The sequence below is a fragment of the Haemaphysalis longicornis genome, unplaced genomic scaffold (genome assembly GCF_048455015.1).
Source record: "Haemaphysalis longicornis isolate Haplotype H1 unplaced genomic scaffold, Haemaphysalis longicornis Haplotype H1 scaffold_1, whole genome shotgun sequence".
Classification (NCBI taxonomy): Eukaryota; Metazoa; Arthropoda; class Arachnida; order Ixodida; family Ixodidae; genus Haemaphysalis; species Haemaphysalis longicornis.
In genome coordinates, this window is record NW_027526203.1 from 288,655,237 (window position 1) to 288,678,610 (window position 23,374).

The window sequence follows — 23,374 nt, forward strand, 5'->3', positions numbered from 1 at the left end:
ACTTTACGGAGGCAGCTAATCTCCACAGCGAATTATGCTTTCCCGACGTTCCAGTGTTCATCCGCGTGGAATCCGCGTGTCCGTACCCTGCATGACTCCGTATGCATGCCTGGAACCTACGTCTTCTTAAACAGGTACCGGATCCGCGCGTTCATTTGCGTGCGTTGGCACCCTGCGTTCGTACGTTACATGGCCCTCTTGGAGAGCGCTTAACAGAGAGGCTTTTGTTCGCGTGACTCGAACGTGTGCCGTGACCCGCATCTGCATATGCCCCTGGAACTAACTGTGAATCCACTAGGACGACAGCGGAAATATCTTAGTTTTCGCCGTGTACAGCTCTGTAATCTCCCCAAGTCGTGTTCGCATTCCACATATGGGGTTACAGCGAGAAAGCAAGGTTCCGTTCTATGCCCCATTGTCAGTTCGAAGGAAAAGTAACATGCAAAAGTACCTGCCCAATTCGTATAGGCCCACCACTGCAACAACATGGACTAATGGCTCCTCTTGACAACCAATCGGGCGGCCCGGCGAGTCAATAAAATATTGACCTCTCTATGTGCAGGGGTTCCCTCAACAGAACTGTGGTCCCGCGTCTGGAACTATAGTATCATCCAAAAATTACGAAAGATGCTTAGAACTTTGTAAGAACGTGAAGGCGAAAGCATATTTTAACCTTCTGTTGAACTTTGTGGCCGCGGCCGTCCCCACTTGACCAGGAAAGCACCCACGAAGCTCTTTCCACTCCCTCGGCATCGCAAGGAGCCTCCTATTCGTACCCGTCTGTACCTTCACGGCTCGTGTGGCAGCGGCCTACACTGCTCCGGTTTTGCTGTTTTTCTTTCCGGCGTGCACCAACACCCTTTCTCAGAACCATCCTCAGTTTCCTTTTAATGGCGCGTGCTGCATTTTTTCTGTGCAATTCTGTGTACCTCAAAACGATTTTTGTATCTTACCCGTTCCATAAAACATACAGATCTAAAGCTTTCGCCTTAAAACTCCATGTATGTCTCGTGTAGTTAGGGCTGAGTCGAGGTCAATGCAGGTTAGTGGGGTAAGTCCCATTCCATTGTACCATTCGTATCGGTGTCCGGAAGAAGTTTCTGTTTTGTTTGGTCTTTTTTACTGCTGTAACGTAAATTTTTGTACAAGTGAGCGCTATTCTATACAAAATAGATTCAGGATCCCGAATCTGGGAAATCAGTGAACGTGTTCCTTGAGTGAATGGCGTGTTCCCATTCCCACGAAGGACGAAGACGCACGCAGAGAGACTTGCTATCGTCACTGGACATACGTAATGTGACAGTGTTGTATGAACACGACGCTACCGTTTCGCTTTGGATTCAGCCCGCACTTGGGCTGTGCACCTTGGGTCGCTATAATGACCGATTCAGTGCTATTTGTATCGCAGAATTTCCTAGCCTGTGCATCACGTTAACTGTCTTTACATGCTTTATCTATAGCAGCTCCTGCAAGCAGCCATCAGCCTACAAGTTTTAAAGTACGCCGCAATTCGTCTATTTTGATGGGCTCCACATTAAAGGAAACAACCAGTTCGTCCTGCTTTAATAATTGTTTATTGTCCACCAGGGATTTCATTACGTCGTTTGGTTTTCACACAGTTACCGTAGTTCACTATAGCGTGACTTCATTTCTGGATACGAGACAAACGACAACTTATCAGTTTATGTTAATAGCTTCGGGACATGTTCATAAACAACCCTAATCTGAGCTGCATTGTTTTGCCCCATTCGTTGCATCTGTTGGCGAGCACTATGCCAAGCTGATGTTGCGATGGTATGTTCATTATGTATCCTCAGTTATTTAACGCGAATAGTCATCTGCAACTGTGTCAGAACAAATTATGTCACTGTTACTAGTTTCCCGCCCCAAAACCAGGTCTAATTACATAAACATCTTTCACTTTAATGTTCGAAAATAACGCCACTTCGGGCTTAACAGTCGCCGCGGGGCTCTGTGCAGCCTACAACTTGCCTGAATCTTAGCAAATGGTATTCCTACGGCCGAAGGGTGCGGCGTGGAAAAGGGGGCCGGCGTGCCGGCGTCGGTCGAGGCAGCAGCCGAGGTCGCCGCGCTGCGTCCGTCCACGTAATCGGAGGGCACAGACAGCGAGGCCCTGGAGCCCAGGTACTTGTGCTTGGCGGCCGCGCGGCGCCGCCTGACCAGAGCCCCCAGCGCCGCTAGCGCCAGGGACGACACGATGAGGCCGGCCACGCACAGCGACGCCACGCAGCCAGGCCCGCACGAGGCGCCAGCCACAGGGCCCGGCTCTGCGGGAACCAGAAACACAATGCGCAGCACGTGTTTATTCATAGTACCTTGGCAGTTTGTCGTAGGCGAGTGCATGGAATCTTTAGAGGGTAATTTGTGGAAAAAGAAATATCGGCCATGCTCCCTACCTAACAACCAGCCCCATGTCAGTAGTGCCCAAACATGAGAACTTTCTGCCACACCACAGTAGAATGTCTCCCACCGCTATCCACCCTCCACTCCCAAATATTGTCACGCAGGGGTGGGAAGAGATGCTCACTATAGCTCCAATCCGTCTACCCAAGCTCATATTGGAAGGCAGGTCAGAACGAACAGGACACCTGCAAGGCATCATGGACTGAGGACGCCTCCAACCGGGCGGGCGCCCTACACATTGCGCTTGTTGTTTCGAAGAAACTTTGCTCAATAAACTGAATAAATCAATCGGTTTGTCAGTCGATTTGTAATGCAAGTTGTCTTTATGGGTACAGATTATTCTTAATTTCTCGAGATGGTAAGGAGACAAAAGGAAGGCAGTAATGTTAATCAGGCTATAACCTAGTTTGCTATACTGCACGTTGGAGAAGCCGAGCAAGAGAAAAGCGGATTGCATTCTGAATCCGCTTGCCCATTTTCCCACTACTACCACGACCCCTCCACTCCTTCCACACTCCTCCTCTGCCCACTGTCTCCCTATCTCACCACTCCCTCCACCCATCCCGCTTCTACGTCCTCCTCCCTTTTATCAAGGCTTCACACACAGATGGCTAGGCGGCGAAGAGGCGGAACGTGCACACAGCGCAAGTTGGGCATAGTAGGCTAAGAGTTCTAATTGCCTTATAAATCTTCATACGTGGTTAGTTCAGTACTCTTTGCTGTTTCCGTATACTCACATCTGGGCCATTCATCCTGGTCATGTGGCGGGGACGCACCGCCTCGCACCTCTCCTCAAGAGTGATGTGGCCACTTCCGTTGTATTACGCGATTGTGCAAGCAGACGCCCGATGAGGAAGCGTGTGCCAGAAAAGCTGTACGAGTTTCTTGCCGCTATAAAAACTGTTGGTACTGCTGCTTCCTATTAAAAACAGGATGTCAGCCCGTGTAAGCAGTGTGTCCCTTTTCACTCTCCATCTCCACATTTCTCATTAAATTTTAAAGTCGATAGTTCTTCTTGGGCTACTTAAACCCAGAAATTTTGGTCTGTCTGTCTGTCTGTCTGTCTGTCTGTCTGTCTGTCTGTGCCTCGATTCAGCCACCCGGCCAAAGTAAAATTGATATTGCGCAATAGTCTTATATACTCACAGCCACATGTAAACGCCTAAGCCCGGTTTGTATATGTTCATACTTGTCAACTTTGTTGAACAAGAACAAGACATTACGGAAATATAAGACAGGAAATTAGTACACGAGGGATATTTACAGTGTTCCGTTATTAAGAAATTCATGGATGCTTGGTTTTTCGATACCAAATGATACTCTACATCTACTGCAGAAAACCGCCGCCTCCTGGCGGCAAATGAAAAATCACGCAGCAGCAGCAACGAAAGGTTCCACTAGCTAGGTTCCACGTTCTGCTTAGAATGCACGTGGAGCATGGTCACGCGGCTGTATAAACCTTCTAGTCGGCCGCCTCCATTCACGCGCATCTCCGCCGTACAGCAGCGCTGGCATCGAGTAACCCGGCCTGTAGCAGTGGAACGCGGTAAATTCAAATCGCCTTGCGCAAACCTTTAGTGTGTTTACCTTGGAATGAGCGCGACGGTACAGGAACAGCATGAGAGGTGAGCGGGAAAACAAAGGGGGGCATTTACTTGGCAAATGTCTACAAAGACTATTGTCTCAGATACGCGGCCAATTTCTTTTTTTTTTTTCAGCACATCTTCCTTCCCAAGAAACAAGACGACCAGGAACCCCTGAGGGCCGAAATAGTGCTATTTCAATGATGAAGACAGCAGGATCCTCACCATCGTTGATTTGGCTGTTTTCGGCTGCTGCTGCTGCGGCCCTCACAGACTGCGTGTCGGCAGGCGCCCTGGTGGCCAGCGGCGACCAGGGGTTGGCCGCCGGGGCCAGAACACTGTCGCGGCTGTCGGGCCGTGCTGGCAGTTTGGTGCACGTGCAGCTATCGGCGGAAGCACATGAGCAGATACCCATAGCCTTTTCGATGCCTCGGCGAGAGGGTCCCGCGACGGCCTCCCCTACAACATGCTCTGAAACAATATAAAAGAAAAAAGAATTTGCGATGTGCGCCATTTTTTACGAGTTAGGAACAAACGCCGGACCAAATTTTGTGAAGGTCACAGCCATCGCTGGAAAACCCGTACTCACTACGTACTTTGTTTGAACAGACCTATAGTCTTCACCACAGCCCATTAAAGGTTGGTTATTTCTCTTTAAAATGAACCATGAACCCAGGGCATGTTCAATTGGAAAATAGCAGGAAATTAGAAGACGCCCCAGCGACTTTTCCGCGCGTTTCCCAGCGATGTCACAAGTACCAACTTACAGGCTTACGGAGGAGATGCAAGCATCAACTAAACGTGAAATGAAGTAATTGCTCCTGAAGTACAACATGGCAGTTTATTTATTGGTAATGCAATTTGTAAACAGGTCCGGTACGAAAGGTTAGGAGCCATCAAGGATTATGTGGCGATGTGAGCAGCCCATATGCCAGAGCACCAGCGACCGCGAACGTGGCCCGTCTCTGTATGACTCTTGTAACGACACAAAGAAATTCGATTGTAAAGGTTTCAATAACACGTAGTTTCCCCCGCCAGTCTGGTAAAAAAAAGCTAAGCGTTCGGCTGTTCCTAGGTTATCCTATTGTGGCCCACATATTATCTCGGCAAGAGTTTCATTGTCTGTGGCGGAAACAGAGCTCATAGCTGTGACTTTATGCCGTTGTGATGGGTGGTGCTTGGTTTTATTAGCCTTAGGCAACGTCAACCTTTGCTCGAGTTACTGCTGAAAACTTCGTCCTGTTGGATGATGTCTTTGGAACGCATGCCATCAGCCTACCAACTGAACGTTTGATGTTGATTTCCAAATACCCTCTTGAATTATGGCGATGAAAGCAAGAAATGGGTACCTCATTATTTATTGCTGCAAGTGAAAGAAGTGGGTGATAACCACGATATTGCTCGAATGACGTCATTCACGAGTGCGGCGACCTGGGCAAGTTGGTGTATGTTCATGGTGAAAACAGCGCAGAAAAGACGAAGACAGATATAATAAACAAAAAACGGCGCTGGATCACAAACACAAACCAGCCCCGTGTTTGTGTTTAACCTATCTCGTCGTCTTTTCTGCGCTGGTTTCCCCATGGCGTCATTCCAGCGGGTAAACAGCGCCAAAGCAAAAAAAAGAGAAAAAAAGCTTTGAGGAAGTTTTGAAGTTATGTGAGGGGCGTAGAGCAGTAATTATTGGCTTAGAAACTTTGTGCCCACCTATTTTAAAGGGACTCTGCAGCACCTCCTATAAACGCTTTCACTCTTTCCTTCGCGTCTGGAAGCACTGCAAAATATATAGTCATCCTCAGAACAAAGCGGCACTGCGTGATTTCCTCGTCGCAGCAGATACGCCTTCCGTTTGTGCTTTGTTTTTGTGGCTTTCTTTTTAAAGTGGTTACCGAATGCATTTCTTGCTGCAACTTAAGGAAGGTTGGCCAATGGCCGCTACACCGCTGTAATGACGTAATTCCAGCGGGAGAAGATAAATCTTTTGAGGAAATTTCTAAGTTATCTGATGGGCATAGAGCAGTGCTGTCTGCCTGAGGTACTTTGAGACCCTTTAATCTCAGTATTGGATGTTTTCGTTGACTACGTTCTGCAAGCATTTAAGATTTCGAAAAGAGTTGAGAAACGTGTTTCAGGGTCTCTTTAAGTACTGGATGTGCTTGTTGGCTACGTTCTAAAATCATTTACTTTTAAGAAAACGTTGAAAAAGGTGCTGTAGGGTCCATTTAAGGGCATTCAAATTTATTATGTAATTTTTAGGGCGACTCTCACTGCACTGTTTCCCTTTCCCCTTGATATGGCAACCGCAAGCTTCTTTTTGGTCGCAGACAAAGGGCGCCACTGACGCGCCGGCTGCCCTTTTAAGGTGTAACCCCAGCCGCCTGCTTCTCGTTTCTTTCGGACGGATGGCGATAACGACGCCGCGCCGACTTCTGGAAACCCCACTAAGATAGGCAACTTTCCCTGTGAAGTGTGTCCCTAACTTCACAGGTAGTCAAATTGACTTCACCACCTCCCCTCCACTACAGACTACACTTTATACATCCACATTGGCCTCTAGCAAAACTGGGCCAACGGTAAACAGAGCCAGATTAACCATGCTGGTTTTAAGCATTCATTCTAAGCTTCCTCTCTCTCTCACTTGGTCGAACTGGCAAACTGTTACGAGCGTGTAATTTAATTTATTCGTGCAGTGCCTACAATACTTTTGTCTATGCATAACGAGGAGCAGGCTTGCGCTCATGCTTGTATCATCCATACGAAAACAATATCAAGAAAGGAACTCCGCCCGTACTCTATAAAGTGAAACGTTGCTTACAACGCGCACTCTGACTGCGGTCCTACGTTTGGCCTGAAGTAAATGTGATCGTTTCTCACGCATTCATTACTCACTAAAGAAGAGGCAGCCTTCGTCTCCTACAAGCTTTGCCTGCTTGAAATGTTTCTTGCTGCGCTGTGACAATAGTTGCCGTCATCTGCATTTTCGGTCATAGTGTATGCCCTGCACGCGTCCGGTTCCTTCTGTTCGGGGCTACCTGTAATGTATTCACCGTATATATAGGCGCATCTGCTTATCTGATGTGCCCGACTTCACGGTTACGCTAAATGGCGTTTACAGATCGCTACTCAAATTGCGTGGAGGCTACAGCAACATAGGAGCAAGTAAGGAAATCAGAGGAGAGATGAGGGTTGGCAGGCTCCCGGGATGGCTTACAACAGGGAGCTATCGCAGAGCGGAGCGCCGGTTTCGGTACGGTACCCGGGAGACGACCGGTGCAGCTGCGCATGCGCACAACGGTTTCGCCGCCTCTGCGCACACGCTGTGGCGCCGGTCGCCTACCTGGTACCGCACTGGGACCGGCGCTCCGCTCTGCCATAGCTCCTTATTAACCCACTTGCGCAGTCCTGCGGGCAGAGCGTTGGGTGCAGGTTCTCCAGCTCATCGCAGTTGCCGTCTGGGCAGCTCTCGGGGTTTCCTGTGCAGGTGCTGTAAAGCGTGGTCAAGTGGCGGCCGCCGAGGCCGTGGCGCCATTTGCAGCGCCCGTCCGCCGTGCCGAGCCCGCACGACGAGGAGCACTGGTCCTCGCTCAGCTCCTGGCCGCACAGCCGGTCCTCTGTGCGAGACAGTGCGAGTGTACACAAAAGCAAGACATTAGTCACGACTATGGCGGTGATTTTGAAGCGCATTTTACTGTGATGCGATGTGGTGAGTGTTGGTAAGGCACTCTCGATCCTTGGGCAGCCCGAAAATTAATAGAATGTGTGGGCTGTCGTACACGATCTACTTGTCTCTACCGGGGTCAGTCAGGATCAAAATGCGTACTTGAAAAACTATGCTCAGGGAAAAATCACATAACTCTTTGTTTTCGTAAGGTGGGGCGCACTGAACTCAAAAGCGTAAACCATATTTACTTGGTGTGTCCCCATTTAATTGTAGCCATCTAATTTACCTTGCCGAAGAATGACCCCAGCATTGGATCCGCTGTGTTTAAGGCACCATTGGCGCTGCAGCTACCATTCACCTTTGCGGTCAAAAGCGGCTGCTGTAGCTCCCACCGTCAAATTGAATATTTTCATTGAGTGCCGCCACGGCCAGGGCAAAGCTGGTGCAAACTCATGTGCATGAATGTTCCTTATATTTTTATAAATAACCTTAGTGTAAGTCGATGCGGATAAAGCAATGAGCCGAGCTGCTTGGCCCCTTGAAGGGCACCACGAAAGGCTCAATAGCTCCCTCTTTTAATAGAAAATACAACTCAGGAATTTGGCCCAGTTGGTGATAGAACTTCCACGGCGAGAAGCGCGAAAAGACGGGAAAACGAGAAAGACTTATGTGTAAGTGCTCTTTCTCGTGTATTTTTGTGCTTTGTACCACGTCGAATTTTAACGGAAGATTCACACGTTTCGTGCCTGCCTCGGCTTTAATGGGGAGCCAAACGAAGCATTTCCTGCTAGGAAATGAATACTTAAAGCTGGCATTTCTCTCTCCCGCTCCCTTAATATTTTTTTTTGTGGTTTTTAAGAGCAGGTCACAAAGTTCTGAGAGTCAGCAGGGGCCATATTTTCATTTTTAAGTAATCGTCACCACCTTGTAATCGACTTTTTATTGACTTTTACATTTTAGCGAAGATTGGCAGCCGATCAGAAAGGCTGTTTTCACGCCATCTGGGTGTGGCGGCGACGGCCAACCAAAGTTGGTCATCAAACACCGTCCCTCTATGGCACCCCTAGCCAAGCTGTGCCGAAGCTGCTTCCGCTTGAGAGCCGGTGTAGAAAATACACACGCAATTGACCAACGAAGTCTCGTTTCAAAGCGATTGTGCTGATAACCTCAAGTTTCGCCACTGGCTGTTGCATTCAGTATGGACTAGAAATAGCTTCATGAAGTGGCAATCCCGTTATTGTATAGGAAGCAGTCCCATTTGGCTTCAAAGCAGGTGAACTGCGTTTAGAACGGGGGCTGGCCTCTGTGTGCCATGACCAAGCGCAATGCCATAAGGTTTTCACCACAATGAAGCCACTGCCAGCCACAAACAGACCTGCTCCTAAGAAAGCTCCGTTATAATTCTTGTTCAGGTAAAAGTTACTCCCACTTTTGATTTAGACTTCATTAACGACGGACCGTAGACAACAAGGGCTTCCAAGAGTTGGCGCACTATATAGGTAGCCCTGCGCCACGCTTGCAGAATCGCGAACAGCACACATAAATTCAACGTTTTCATTGTTCTATAGAACACGGAAGACGTTAAAGTGTTCTTTGGAATTGTTGTATAGAATCTCTCTATAGAAAACTTGGAATGATCCCACTATACTGGGACCACGCCGACCGTTAATGCCCCTCTCTCGATGTGTCTGTGTCTGTCGATCATATGCTAAACAGGCGCGCTTTTGCATAACTGTTGTGACAGAATGCAGGATAATGAAAATTTATGCTGCAAGCATAACGTCTCCTGGCGCTATTGGACTAGTCACCAAAGAAACTTGCATTAAAACTTAAACACATTAAGCAACAATGTTAGGGCATGAAAATTATGCCACATGGTATAAATCCCCAATACCCTGAACATGAGGCAGAAAAGATAGTTTAGGCTACGCGAAGCGGCTGTAATCTCCGGTACATCCAGTTATGAGTCCGTTAAGGGAAACCTGTCATAAACAAGACGCTATGCTCGCTTAAAGTAACTCTATGGTAAAAGTGACATTCAAGAAAACGTTCCAGTGAATGGACCCTTACCGCAGTTTTCGCCAATGAATCCATCTGAAAGCAAAAAGACAATAAGAATAGGTAAGGAATGACAGTGTTCTCAACAAAGGAGCGCACACTCTGTAACCACAGGGGCACTGTCGGCAAGTAAGAAGTGCCCACGAAACCGTGAGCCTGAGCACACAAAACATGGCTTTTCTTTCTATGATGGCTTCATGGGAGCATGGGTTGTTTATAGCAATGCACTGCCATCACCACCGACTTGTGAATTTATACGTAACACCGTGGAGTTTTCGTGTCGTCAACAAACTGCGTGGGCAAAAGCGCGATGCGTTCGTAGGCGTGCGTTTGTTACCTTGCATGTTTTTATCTGGCTCTAAAATTGGTTTAACAAAATGAGTTCCTGTTCTCCATTTTGAATTTCACTTGCCTTATGTTGTCGTAGTAGGGAGGCCCTGTTTTCTCCGGAAGCCCGAATGGCGACGACGTCGAAAATATTCATGTTTGTGGGGCGTGTAAAGACTCCCTGCTTAAAGGTGCAGTGCCCCGATCCCCCACCGAGAACAGATACGGCTCCTTCCCGATTCCAGATTATCTAACGAGATTAAACAATGGCTTCCGGGAACGGCTAAAGTACGTACTTTTGTTCAAAACTGTGCCATCTTAGCTTCGCTGGCCATCCACTTTCGCAGAACGGAATAGCTCATCCCCTTTGCTGCCAGTTGGTTGGTTAAATGGAGTGACACACATTCCAATATTTTCGCGTTTAGGTAGCCGACGAAGGGCTATCGCGTTCTAAGAAAATGCCGCCTGCTTGCTTGGTTTCCTGAAAATTTCGTCTTACGTACGTCACTCCTCCAACGTAACTCCTCCGTTTTGCGCTCGCACCCCTCATGCGCTTTCCCTCCTATCTCGCCCATCTCTTGATTAATTTAAGGTTTCTTCAATGTACTTCATTCTTCCCGCCTTCGCCCAGCTCCCGTGATCTGCTGGGACAGCGAGCACCTCTTCTTTATATTTGGTTTCTTGTTCTTCCCGGGCCAGCCCGAGCTCGAGCTTTGTCCTTTTTGCGTTTGCTTCTACCTTGCCGTTCTGCTCCATTTTTAACCGGTAAATTTTTTCGTTTGCTGTGGTGAAAACCAAGCTGATGGGTATTCTTCATACGAGGCGTGCCAGCATACAGTGCAGTATTACGGGTGAATTCATACCACTAGGGGAGCATTCACGTGCACTCAAATATCGTACACACAGGCGCTTTTATTGCTAGCCTGCACTACAAACACAGATTCCTCAGCTGCACAATGCCTTAGCTGTTAAACAGAGATAATAGCAAGAAACGAAAAGAAAAATAATTTCCTTCACTGTATTGTATCAAGTACTAAAGAACTGTTAACTATAGAATGGCACCTGGACGGACATACCTAATGGAAGCGAAAGTACGGGCATTGAGAGGGTGCACAAAAAGCACGAGCCTTGTGACAGGAAACTACTCATGACCCCCTTTAGAGGTGAAGAGGAAGCTGCAGAGAACCTCGGTGTTCCTGTTAAGAGGGCAAGACTTATCGGGTAGCTAATTTATTGTGCCTGCTTTATCTCAGTGTCTTCAAATCACTCGCAATATAACGCTGTGTCCGTGCATTATATATATATATATATATATATATATATATATATATATATATATATATATATATATATATATATATATATATATATATATATATATATATATATATATATATATATATATATATATATATATATATATATATATATATATATATATATATCTGGAGGTCGTGGGTTCGGATCCCACTCGGCGGGCATTTTTTCACCACTTTCTTTTCGACTCAAAAATTTCTTCATCTCTTTCTATGACCCACCACACCCTCCCCTTTGCTTTCCGAGGTTTTCTTGACTGCCAACCCTTATTTTCTATATATATATATATATATATATATATATATATATATATATATATATATATATATATATATATATATTGTGAGCATAGGGACGTTATTGCCGGACATTATGCTCAAACGCAGCATAACCGTCATCGCTTGCATTGTGGACACTAAGGGGTGTGTTTCCCGTTTAGTCATGTCTGTGCACCCATCGCCATTATCATCTGTAAATGATCATCATCATCCCCTCGCTCGACTGCGGACGAACGTCTGGGCTCGGCGACCGAATAAAGGCCTTCGTGCGAAACGCCGTCTCTCAATATATACATATATATGTGTGTGTGTGTGTGTGTGTGTATACGTAGATGATCACGATAGAACTATAACAATATTTATTTACTGGACGTTTCGGACGGGGACCGTCCTTTATCAAAAGAACGGTCCCCATCCGAAACATCGACTCACTAAATATTGTTATGTTGCCATTGTGATCTGCTACGTATATATATATATATATATATTTTTTTTTCAAGAGAATAATCTCGTTCCCTTAAGGTGCTACCGCAGGGACGGTCTGTCCCTTGTGAAAATTTTAGCGGATCAGCATGACGGAATATTCTACTACATTAAAAATAACTAAAAATAAATGTAAACGGCTTTGTAGCAACTTTCAAAGTGGGCCTGTACAAGGCTTTTAACAACAGTGCGCTTTAAGCCGCCAGAAGTCTGTCCGTCGCACCAAAAAACCCCTAATCCCCAAGAAAAAAATTTCCCCGCATTTCCCCGAGGGGAAGAATGTGAAAGTGCGAATGCACGAGTTGAATTTGCGCGGTTCGGTAATGTTCGCGAAAGAGAGATCACACACACACACACACAACTACAAAGAAAGAAAGATGCATTTATTCACCGACACCTATTTGTGTTGTCGTTGTACTTGATTGCTAGAGCGGATCTCAGCTTTGAAATTTCGTGTCAGTACTCCTTTAAGCGGGTGCATTAGCCCTTCTCACGCCCGATTCCTGGCCAATCCCCCACGTGGGTATGTGCCCTGTCAGCGGCCAGGCAGCGCGCGCCCATCTCCCCCCGTTGCCAAGGAAGACGAGGAGATTCCTGGCAATCCCCCACGTGGGTATGTGCCATGTCAGCGGCCAGGCAGCGCGCGCCCATCTCCCCCCGTTGCCAAGGAAGACGAGGAGCGCGCGCACCCGCAGCTGTTGCTATGTGGACGGACGGCGGTCACCGGAATTGAGGGTCGCTTATAAAGTGCATTCGCACTTAAAAAATCCGGTTGGGAGCTCCCGGGAATGGAACCCGGGATCTTTACGCCGTGAAACCGGCAACCTAACCACTGGGCTGCCCCTAAGGTCCGAGGGGCGGTGTTAGCAGCGGCTGGGAACGATAAAATGTGTAGCCAATTAGAAAAAAAAAGGCTTCCCGTCGTCAGAATGGAGCCTGAGTCTCTCGCCTTATCAAACTGGCGTCTACCCGATTGAGCTATCATGGCATTACGGGCGCACAGCAATTCTTTTGGGTTAGTAGCGCTGGAGTTGGCTTTGAACTTGGCCACGGGTTCTAGCACGTGCTAAACGAAGTTCACTTTGGGAGGGACGTGAAAGCCTGCTGACGAAACGATCCGGGCCTACCAGTCATAGAGAGCTTTCAGCAGAAGTTCACAAATAAATGTGAAGTGATTACATATGGAGCGGAAACTTGGCACCTCACTAAACAACTGGAAATCACACCTAGGTCCGCTGAACGGGCCATGGAACAAAGAAACAAAGAGACAGGAAACAAGCTTCCTTGATCAGAGAACAAACTAGAGTCGAGGATATCATAGCTCCAATAAAGAAAAAGAAATGCACTTGGGCAGGCCACGTAATTAGGTGAAATTACAATCGGTGGACTACCAGGCTGACAGAGTGGACTGCGAGAGACGGTCTACAAAAACAGGAAAGCCAAGTACTCGATGGAAGGATGAGCTAAGGAAATTCGGAGGCAAATAATGGACTCGAGCGGCGTGGAACGGGACCAGTTGAAGGACTTTGGGAGAGGGTTCCGTCCTGCAGTGGATGTAGTGGGCTGCTGCGGCTGGTGATGATGCAACAGCCGGGCCTCAGACGAAGGAAGAGGGACCGTCAGCTCTGCTATTTCTCCAGGCTTGCACAACTAGCGTAAGTTGCGCCATGTGTTTAAATATACTTGGTCAGATAAAAGAGTGGCTGGAAGAAAGGCCAGATCTACTATACCGTACGATACATACGAATGAAGCGAACTTCTGGGATAGCAGGCACAAACACACCGTCGACCTTTTATTGCAACGGTAATAAACGGTAACTATTAAGTGTAGCGAACAAGAGAAAACTAGGCACGAGGCAAGCAAATCAACTTGTTTAAACAGCAAAGGGGTGATTATCTGATGCATACGTGTCAAAGCTGTTCCGTGGATGCCCGTGAATTCAGGAAAATAAATGTAGAAACAACAATAAATGGTGGGACGTCCGTGTTAGGAGCAGCTTCAAGTAAACCATGCGCGGAGAGCCGAAGCTACAGCCGGCGACGCCAAGTAAAGAAGTCCCAGATGCTTTTGGTCAAGTAGTTCCACACGACGGAAACCGGCGCCGTCAGCAGCCAGTCACGGCCACTAGAAAAATTGGGAATTTTCAGGTAACGGAGTAAAGCGGTATTCGAAGTGGTGCGTGGCGCCTCTCTCTAGTTTCATTACTGCTCTTGTTAAATAGTGGAGGTGAGCCGCGCTTCTTAGCAACACGTGGTTCAGCCTGCATCAAGACAGCGATAACAGATCACCCAGGCTTATTCATGAGATCTACGCGCAAACCACCTTCGAATGCTTCTCTGTTTCGGTCCCCCACACCAGGAGAAACATAGCAATAAGTAGGCTCTGAGACCATGGTCAGTCTCCAGTCCCGGGTGGCTATCAAGAAATTTTGCAATCCGCCTGTAAAGGCTAGTTGAAAAGACCCGTTCTGTTCTCGCGATCTGTACACAACGTAGTGCTATTTCCTGTCTGATATCTGTACAGTGATGTATATAGTGGCGTTCAGATTTACGTATTTTTGATTGCTTTTAGTTTTAAACGTAGAGATTTGTTTGTTTTTTTACTCGAGGACAATTTTCCATTCTGCTGGTGTTGTATTTTGCAGCATTTTAAATATTGTCTTGTTTCCAGCTTGAGACTCTTACTCACTCTCTTCGCCGGTATACCTGCGGAAGCTGGGCATCCATGACCAACCCCATTTCTGCTATGGCGGAGGATTCGTTGTCTGCAGATAAACATCAGCCAGGCAACACAAGGGGACGGCAACAAAAAGCTACAGGAGGGACAGCTAAAGCATATGAAACAGCGTATGAGGATCTGAAATAACTACAGGGAAAGAGAACATTTACCGGATTTCTAAAAGCCAGGGCCACGCAATCATGCATATTGTCAATATGAAACCGATCGACGGGACAAATGGCGAGAGAAAGCTTCAAATGGAGTTCAAGCCAAGAAGAAAGAATATAATGTGAACACATTCAGGGGGTAAAGGGGAGGGGAAAGAAAGACAAAAAATGATTCCAGGCCCTCTAACGCATGGCTGACATTATGATAAGCGAATTTGCAGTGGCGCTGAAAAGAAGAAGAATGAAGGAGCTTTGTTACGTAAAAACTAAGCTTTTGAAAGAAAATGTCGGGATAATCCGAGTGACATCCTGATGAAAGAGGAGTTTAGGAAACTACGAAATAAAATAACAGCAAAAATAAGGTTAGCTAAGAATCGCCACACCTTGAAACAATTTGCATCGTGTGATCGTAACGTACGGAAAACATGGAACCTTGTTAATGCAGTCACAGGCAGACCAGTCAAATCGAACGTGGACAAAATCCTGAAAATGTCTTTCCCCGAGTGTCTCCGACGGTAACGGCGAACGGGTTTAATGAGCATTTTATAAACTCAATCTCCAACTTACACAACCAAAGTAAACCTTACACAACCAAAGCTAATCTGCCTCTCCGTTCCCAGATTTACTTTAACGCAGATGACACCGCCCTAGCTATCCCTTGTGCAACTTATAATCAAGCTGCCATTTATCTGCAGAATGATGTGTGCTCTTTACTGGATTGGTTAAGTCGAAATCGAATTTTTATAAATAAAGAAAAAATAAATATATTATGTTTCCACAGCCCTTACCAAAGTATAACTTCCACCCAGCCCCTTTATTTACACTCCAATACTTGTAGCAACTGTTCCTGTCCACCTGTTAAGCTACAGGGCAATGTTAAATACCTAGGAATGCATTTAGACGACACTTTATCCTTGAACGTACACATAGAGCACGTAGCTAAACGTTTAAGACTTGTGTGTGCTTATATGTAAAACTTGAGATCTGTCTGTGACTTCCGAGTGAAAAAAATGGTCTTTCAGAGCCTCGGTGAATCAATTTTAAGGTATCGGCTTACAATTTACGGTCTTGCCTCGCCTTACAAACTTAACGTCTTAAATAGCATATTAAAAAGTATTGCCCAGAGTATAATTGATGGCACTGTTTTCATGGCGAAGACCCCTCGGTTAGCATGGGCTTAGTAGATTTGCTACCAGTGCAAAAGCAATTCATTTGTGACATTCTCGGCAATAATTACTTTTCCTCTGAATTCAAACCTATCAACGAAAAACCGCGGCCTCTCCGTTCCATAGAAATTTTTTTTTGTGCCGAGGGTGTACACAAATTACGGCAAAAAGGCAAGAAATTTTTATGTCCCATTTTATTTTAATAACCTTCCGCTCAATCCCTCTATCACGTCCCACAAACAGGCTTCAGAATTTATTCAGTCATGGGTAAAAAATATAGATTAAGAAATTATGCGCCATTCTCTGTACATCGCTTTATGCCATTTGAATTATGTTGAATATGTGCTTCACGTGTGACATTGATGCCTGACTTGATGGTTGTATTACTACCCACAATGAAGAGCCATGCATTCTGTCAATTTTATTACAATTTGTATTTGCCAGGAAATTCTCGCTCTTCTGTGATCAGATTTTTCTTTATTATTTTCTAACGTGTATGTGATGCTATATGTCGAGAAGATTCAATTGATCCTGTTTGTGTTAACCTTGTATTTTCACACATTGATATTTCCAATGTACATTTCGATGCTTTTTTTTTAACGGTGCTAGGGCATCTGTTTCGCTTGTGTCCAGTGCTGAGGCTTCCCAGCTACGCACACAAGGCTGTGGTCTTATGCGAGCTGAATATTTTGCTGTATTTGTATCTAAACAATAAAACATTATTATTATTATATTGTTATTAAAAACAAAACAAAACAAGATACCACTATAGCTGCCTAGAATGTGCACGAAGAGGAGAGAGTTGACTATTTGTAGATTATCATAACTAAAGTATGCAAAACCTGATAAAATGTCACGGGTGTAGAAGCGAAACATAACCCGCAATTAAATGTGTAAAAAATTAAGGGTATTAACCAACCGTGATATATGACCTACAGCGAAATATGGCTATGTACTTTTGATGATTCTACAAGGTGAATATTCACGGCACGTCCTAAAGTTGGCGCTTTTAAACGACAGAGAAATAAAGAGTCTAAGCGCGTGGCATGCGACATGCGTGGATATGTTGGTATTGCCCTCGGCGAGATGATATACGCGACACTTTATTATGATGTTGGCGTTGCCGCGACCGACTAATTCCCTGCATGGCAACCTGTCATGTGTGCTAGGGCATGAGTCACCCTTTCAACTTGCGTCGAAATACTCGCGCCATTATTGTTTTTTTCCAGACTTCTGGTTATTAAAACCTGCCATAAAATTCGAATGCAAAACCCTGAATTACACCTTGGGATCAGCGAATACCCATAACCGAATGCTTCTGATTCCCTGCTCTGATGACGCATAAAAACATCGTGGCCCGGACTTATTAGCTAAACTAAAGTTTATTCTCTCGCTCTTTTCTTCCCTCTCTCTCGCAAAAGGAGAGCGACTTGGGCTTGTTGCCGAGGGCCTGCGAATTGGCCGTAGTACCTCGTTGTTTAGAAATGTGTTATGCCACGCATGCACCGCGATACGAGCGATGTACAAACGGTTTCATCTACAGGACGACAGACACATGAAGAGAAAAAGTACCCCTTTACAATAAGCTGTTGACACTCCCGCATTATATAGAAAGTAACGTACACGATGGCAAGGACTACAGAGGGATAATTTACGGTAGCACCTCGAAGACTTTCAAAAATGTGTTTAACTGCCAGCCGAAGTACGCAGAAAAAAACAAGCTAACGCCCTTTCGTCTTACGACAACGACGGCTGAAACACTCAGCTTTCTCATTACGGATTAGTTCGCTGTCGTTTGGGTTGTAAAGGTTCACAGAGTTTGGTGACGGGATGGTCGCCATCAGTGAGACCAAGAAAGCTTCGCCTTAAATCCAGACTCCTTCGACCGCGTAAGAATGGCGCAGTCGGATATAATTATGCTTTATAACGCGAGGGATGCAGGTTCGCTTCCGATCACAGGACGCGTTGTATTTTCTTGAGGCGCTTGATGTGCCTTCGCTTATCCTCAAGGACGTTTTGTGAAACCCTTTGTATAAAGTTGGTTTTCCTGCAGTGCTTTCTTCGACGGCACGGTCGCCATCAGTGATGCATATAAAGCTTCGCCGTGAAATCTATGCCACCGAGGACATCAATACGCCCAGCCTTTGCCCGCGACAAATGACGGGAAAGCTCTGTCAACACTGTCAGGAAGTTCATTGACTGGAGACATCTCATTTATGTTTAAATATACCCGTTACGGGTGCCTAAGGTCGAGTATGAATGAAAGAAGGGACTAGCAGAGCGACATGCGCAGCAGGACCCAGACGGGAATGAAGAGGCAACACGACATTCCATGAGTACACTGAAGCAAGAGGATTCCGATAAAGCTCAACTGCTTAGTGCACATGACAGAGGGGAGACCAGCGAGAGTGCATCGAATTTAAACCACTTCTAGAAAAGTGACGGCACAGGAATGAAGATAGCTAATTTGAGAAGGTTGAAATGCGCAGTGACAAAGAAAGAAAGTTGGAACAAACAGAAATCACAACTGCGCTTCCATTATAAAAGCTTGATCTTAAAAATCGAGACGTTGATCGAAGTTGAGGTAGAAGGATACCATGGAGCAGGAACTGTGATCTAATGTAATCTAGAAACAGTATGCCGCTTATAGGCCACGGAGAACACACCTCAAAGGCTCCATATAATAACTTGGCACAAACGCAAGCAGCTGTATGCTCGCGCTGCACGCACCCCCATATAAACGCTCATACAAAGCCTCCTAATTGGTCACTTTGGCCGTTCCTTGCAAAGACGTTGTACAGCTGAGAAAAAAAGATGCTGGTTTGATTTCAGCCGCGATGGCTGTTTTTACAAGGTAACCAAAAAAAGCCGCCTCGATGTACGATATTCGGGCACACGATGAAGACATACAGGTGGTCTAAAAGAATCCCTAAGGCTACATGACGCGCATCATAGCGAACGCTTCTGATCTCTGGCCTCCAGCGCATAAAACTCACATGCGATTTTAGCGAAACCTCATAACTGCCTCGAAATTCTGTTGAGTGTGTACGAGTATCGCATAGCGCTGTTTAGAACCTCTTGCGTCCTCACCTTCGACGTCTTGAACGTGGACGTCGACGCGGTACAGGTGTCGCCGAGCATGGCCGGCCTCATCCTCCCACGAGGCTTCGAGCAGTACGCTTGCCTCGGAGCCGTTGAAGCTGCGCAGATGCTCCGCGTTGCTCACGTAGAGAATTCCCGTGCGCGGCGTTACTGCGAGCCACGTCTGCGATGCCTGCCTCCCAGCCCGCGCCTGGTCTTCTTGTGCCACCCGGAAGCGGTGGTTGGACGCAGGTGAGGTCATCGACGAGAGGACCTGGAGAAGCGAGTTCCACGCACTGTTACTGTTTGCTACCATCACCTCCCCCTTGCGTGAACCAAGCCAGAACTCGAACGAACCTGCAAGAGCTACAGCCCATCCGCGTAGCCAATAGCGTAAAGTGTTTGGCAATCCCACCCGTCTCTATATGCGCGGAACACGCGTTGCTTTTCGGTATTACACCACATAGAGCGCACGCTGAACTGGCAGATGGGTGCTCAATTTGTTTTAATACCAGGTGCATAAAAGACCTGCAACACTACAAGGCATGGTTACGCAGGGGCATTCAGATGCGTAGCTCGGTTATGCGTCTACTCCTTCACGAACAAGACAGCCTTACGAGGTTGTCGTGTTGGAAACCTCTGCAAGTGCAGGCGCGCCGGTCGCCTTTGATAAACGGTTTATCTTTGTTATGACTGCAATCAGACTTTAACTTCACTGTATGTTTACACTGAAGAAGGCTGAAAACTGTTTTGGCAATGAAGTAGCATCATGATAATCATCAACAGCCTATTTAGGTCCACTGCAGGAGGCAGGCCTCCCCCATCGACCTCCACCCGCTTCTGTCCTGTGTTACCCGAGTCCATTCTTTGCCTCCGAATTTTCTTATTTCATTTCTCCATCGAGTTAATGCCCTTCCCCTTCTTCTAGTCCTGTCTCTAGGTGTCCATTCTGTTGTCCTTGTCGTCCACTTGTTTGCAGTTCGTCGTACCACACGGCCAGCGCAAGTCCATTTCTTTTTCTTAACCTGAACCATGATATTCTTTATCCGGGTTGGCTCCCTAATCCTGCTTGCTCGTTTTCTGTCCCTAAGTGTTACTCCTAACATTATTCATACCATGGCACGTTAGGTGGACCTAAGTTTGCTTTCCAATCGTTTAGTCAGACGCCTAGTTTCCGCTCCGTATGTTATTCCCGGCAGGACGCACTGGTTGAATATGTTTCTTTATAGGGATAGAGGTACCCTACTTTTTATTAGCTGCGAGTGCTTGCCAATGCACCCCACCCCATTCCTATTCCGCGCCAGATTTCTTTCTCGTGGTCGGGATCAGCACAGACCATCCGGCCGAGATACTTATATTCTTCTACTCGTTCCAGTGTTTCGTCACCTACGCGAAAAAATATGCGTCCAGCATGTTTATTTACCATTACTTTAGTTTTAGTTATATTTATCTTTAGACCCACAGCAAAGATCTCGGATTGTAGCTCTTCAATCATCTTTGGAGCTGTTCTGCAGATTCACTGAGCAATACTATGTCGCCTGCAAACCTTGAAAGCCTCGAGAATTCCCCGTTTATCCGTAAGCCTACGTCTTCCCAGTCAAGACTCCTGAACACACTCTCCAGACGGGCTGTTAATAATTTTGATGGGAGTAACAAGAAGGCGAAAGAAGAGGATACATTCCTTAAATTCTGCAAATTCCCCGCGAAAGCGCACCAAAAGGGAAGACGGCAAGCATGGATCAATGCGGTTCGAAAGGTGAAATAAGTTGGCACATTTTTGTTTGTATCTGCGTACTTTCGGTTTACATTACCCGGCTTTGAAAATGCGAACTAGTGTTCTAACGAGTCCTCCCCTCTACACGTTTTTATTTATTTATTTTCAATACTGCCAGTCTCATTCCGAGACCATAGCAGGTGGGCATACAGATGCTCCATGCAGGTGGTACATAAATAAATATCAGCGCAGAAAACAGAAACAGGAATGTAGTGAAATGACAGTCATAAGAGCGAAAAATATACAAATTTGCTTACTTTTAATTAGATAGGAAGAATACGGAGCTGAAATTCTTGAACAACACACTTGAAAACTTACAACATGAACACACTCATAAGAAAAAGCATAATCAAGTCACGCTTTTTAACTTAAGACAAAGAAACCAACACCAAAAAGAAGAGCAATTGTGCATGAAATCCAGTGGTACACAGGCAAATAATACCAAACTTGCAAACACCCCAGTTAACACTTATATACTCCACAAATACGCTTTCACTGGTGGCGCAATGCCGCTGGGGATGCGAGTGTTGCCACATTAACAGAACATATTTTCTAATTTTGGTGCAAAGTCAGATACCGATGTCGCATTAGTTAAGGAGGGATCTAAACAGTTCCATTCCCTTACTGCAAGTGGAAAAAAGGAGTGCTTGAATGTGTCATTGCGGTAGGAGTACTCTTTCAGTGTGTGTGAATGTTTGTGCCTGGTAACGCGGGAGTCTGATGGACGAATATACAATGATTGGTCAATTTTATAATGGTTGTGAAGTAGCTGAAAAAGAAATTTAAGGCGCGCTTGTTTTGCTCTAATCGCAAGTGTTTGGAGGCCAGAGCTTGCTAACATATTTGTGGGAGAATCAGTGCGCTTATATTTGTTGCAGATGAACCTTGCTGCCTTCCTCTGTACATTTTCTAGCTTTTGAATGTTAGTGACTGTATAGGGAAACCATACTGTGTTAGCATATTCTAATACCGGTCTTACGTAAGTAGTATAGGCTATAGTAGTATAGGCTTTAAATGCGTGCTGCCAATGATTGTTTTCCGCTATAATAAATGAACTTCGGAGTTACTCCCTTGCTGATCGGGAATGTATCCCTTTGCTTGTGAAGGGTAATTCTACCAGTGCATTCCTAATATATGTCGTCTAGGAGTCTTAGGTAGTCCTCCTCTACTGCTTGGTGATTTAAGGCGTCCATCACTAAGGCTGCATTAACTGAATCAAACGCCTTTTCATAGTCTATAAATGTCACGTAAAGCGGCTTATTATAGACTGCCCGTTTTTCTATTACTTGGCTGATGACATGGATGTGGTCCATTGTGGAGTATCGTTTTCTGCATCCACCCTGTTTCCTTGGTTGTTGGAGGTCTAGGCTGGATGTTACGGTGTTAACATTATCTTGGCAAATAGCTTTTATAAAACCGACAGAATGCGGATAGGGCTGTAGTTCTTAAGATCTTTGTTATCTCCCTTCTTGTGAATTAAAACTATGTTGGCGTTTTTCCGGGCTCTGGGTGCCTTTAAAGTTTTGAAACCTTCTGAGACTAGTTTATCAAGCTTTTCTAATATTAAATCTCCACTCTACTTTATAAGGTCTATGGTTATGCCGTCGTCGATTGCGGCTTTCCCTTTTCTCATATCCTTAAGCGCCTTTCTTACTTCCTCTTTAGTTACTGGGGGAACATCGCAAGCTAAGGTTGTAGGCTCGGTAGTTTCCGCTGGTCCAACATCACTGGCGTATAGCTCGGTGTAGAATCGTTCCGCGTTTTTTATCTCGTCTATATTGTTCGTAATGTCACCCTGTTCATCTCTAAGTGCGTACATTTTCTCTCTTCCAATAGCCAGCTTCCTCCAGGTTGCCTTCAAGCTTCCTCCTTTTTCCTCCTCTCCAGCGTTTTCTCGATGCCCGTTTCCTCGATGACCACCATGTTGTACGCACGAATGTCATTTGTTTTACTTCTGTTCATCAATTTTGACAGCTCCGCTAGATAAATTTGATCCACCGTACTCGACAAACAAACTGGAAAAAGATTAAATCGTCTTAAGACTGACGCTTCGCGATATGCTCCTTTGTTTTCTGGGTTAGTTGTCAAGTTTGTTTCCTAAACGGTGCTCCTCCAATGGCCGCTGCTGACTGCGATTGCTGTTAGGTTTTCATTTAGGGTGTCAACACTGTCCCCGTTCTTACAGTCCAAAAATGCGAATTTTTTATGAAGGGTTGTATTAAACTCCTGCGTCCTGTCTCTGACAGACGTGATGCTGGGTTTCTTACTTTTTACGAGTTTCCTTCTTTCCTTTTTGAGATTTAGCCTTAGTTTGCACCTAGCGATCCTATGATCAC

The 23,374-nt window shown here is 45.9% G+C and overlaps 1 protein-coding gene across 1 annotated transcript in view; it reads right to left on the bottom strand.

The window, feature by feature from the left end:
* The window catches only part of Ret (protein kinase receptor Ret oncogene), a 324,724-nt gene that overhangs the window by 70,001 nt on the left and 231,349 nt on the right, over window positions 1-23,374 (bottom strand). Inside the window, exons 8-12 of the mRNA XM_077679579.1 lie at window positions 19,274-19,538; window positions 9,739-9,762; window positions 7,400-7,618; window positions 4,233-4,478; window positions 1,993-2,288 (exon numbers count right to left, since the gene is read on the bottom strand). Coding sequence (XP_077535705.1) covers window positions 1,993-2,288; window positions 4,233-4,478; window positions 7,400-7,618; window positions 9,739-9,762; window positions 19,274-19,538 — 1,050 coding nt within the window. The remainder of the gene's footprint in view (window positions 1-1,992; window positions 2,289-4,232; window positions 4,479-7,399; window positions 7,619-9,738; window positions 9,763-19,273; window positions 19,539-23,374) is intronic.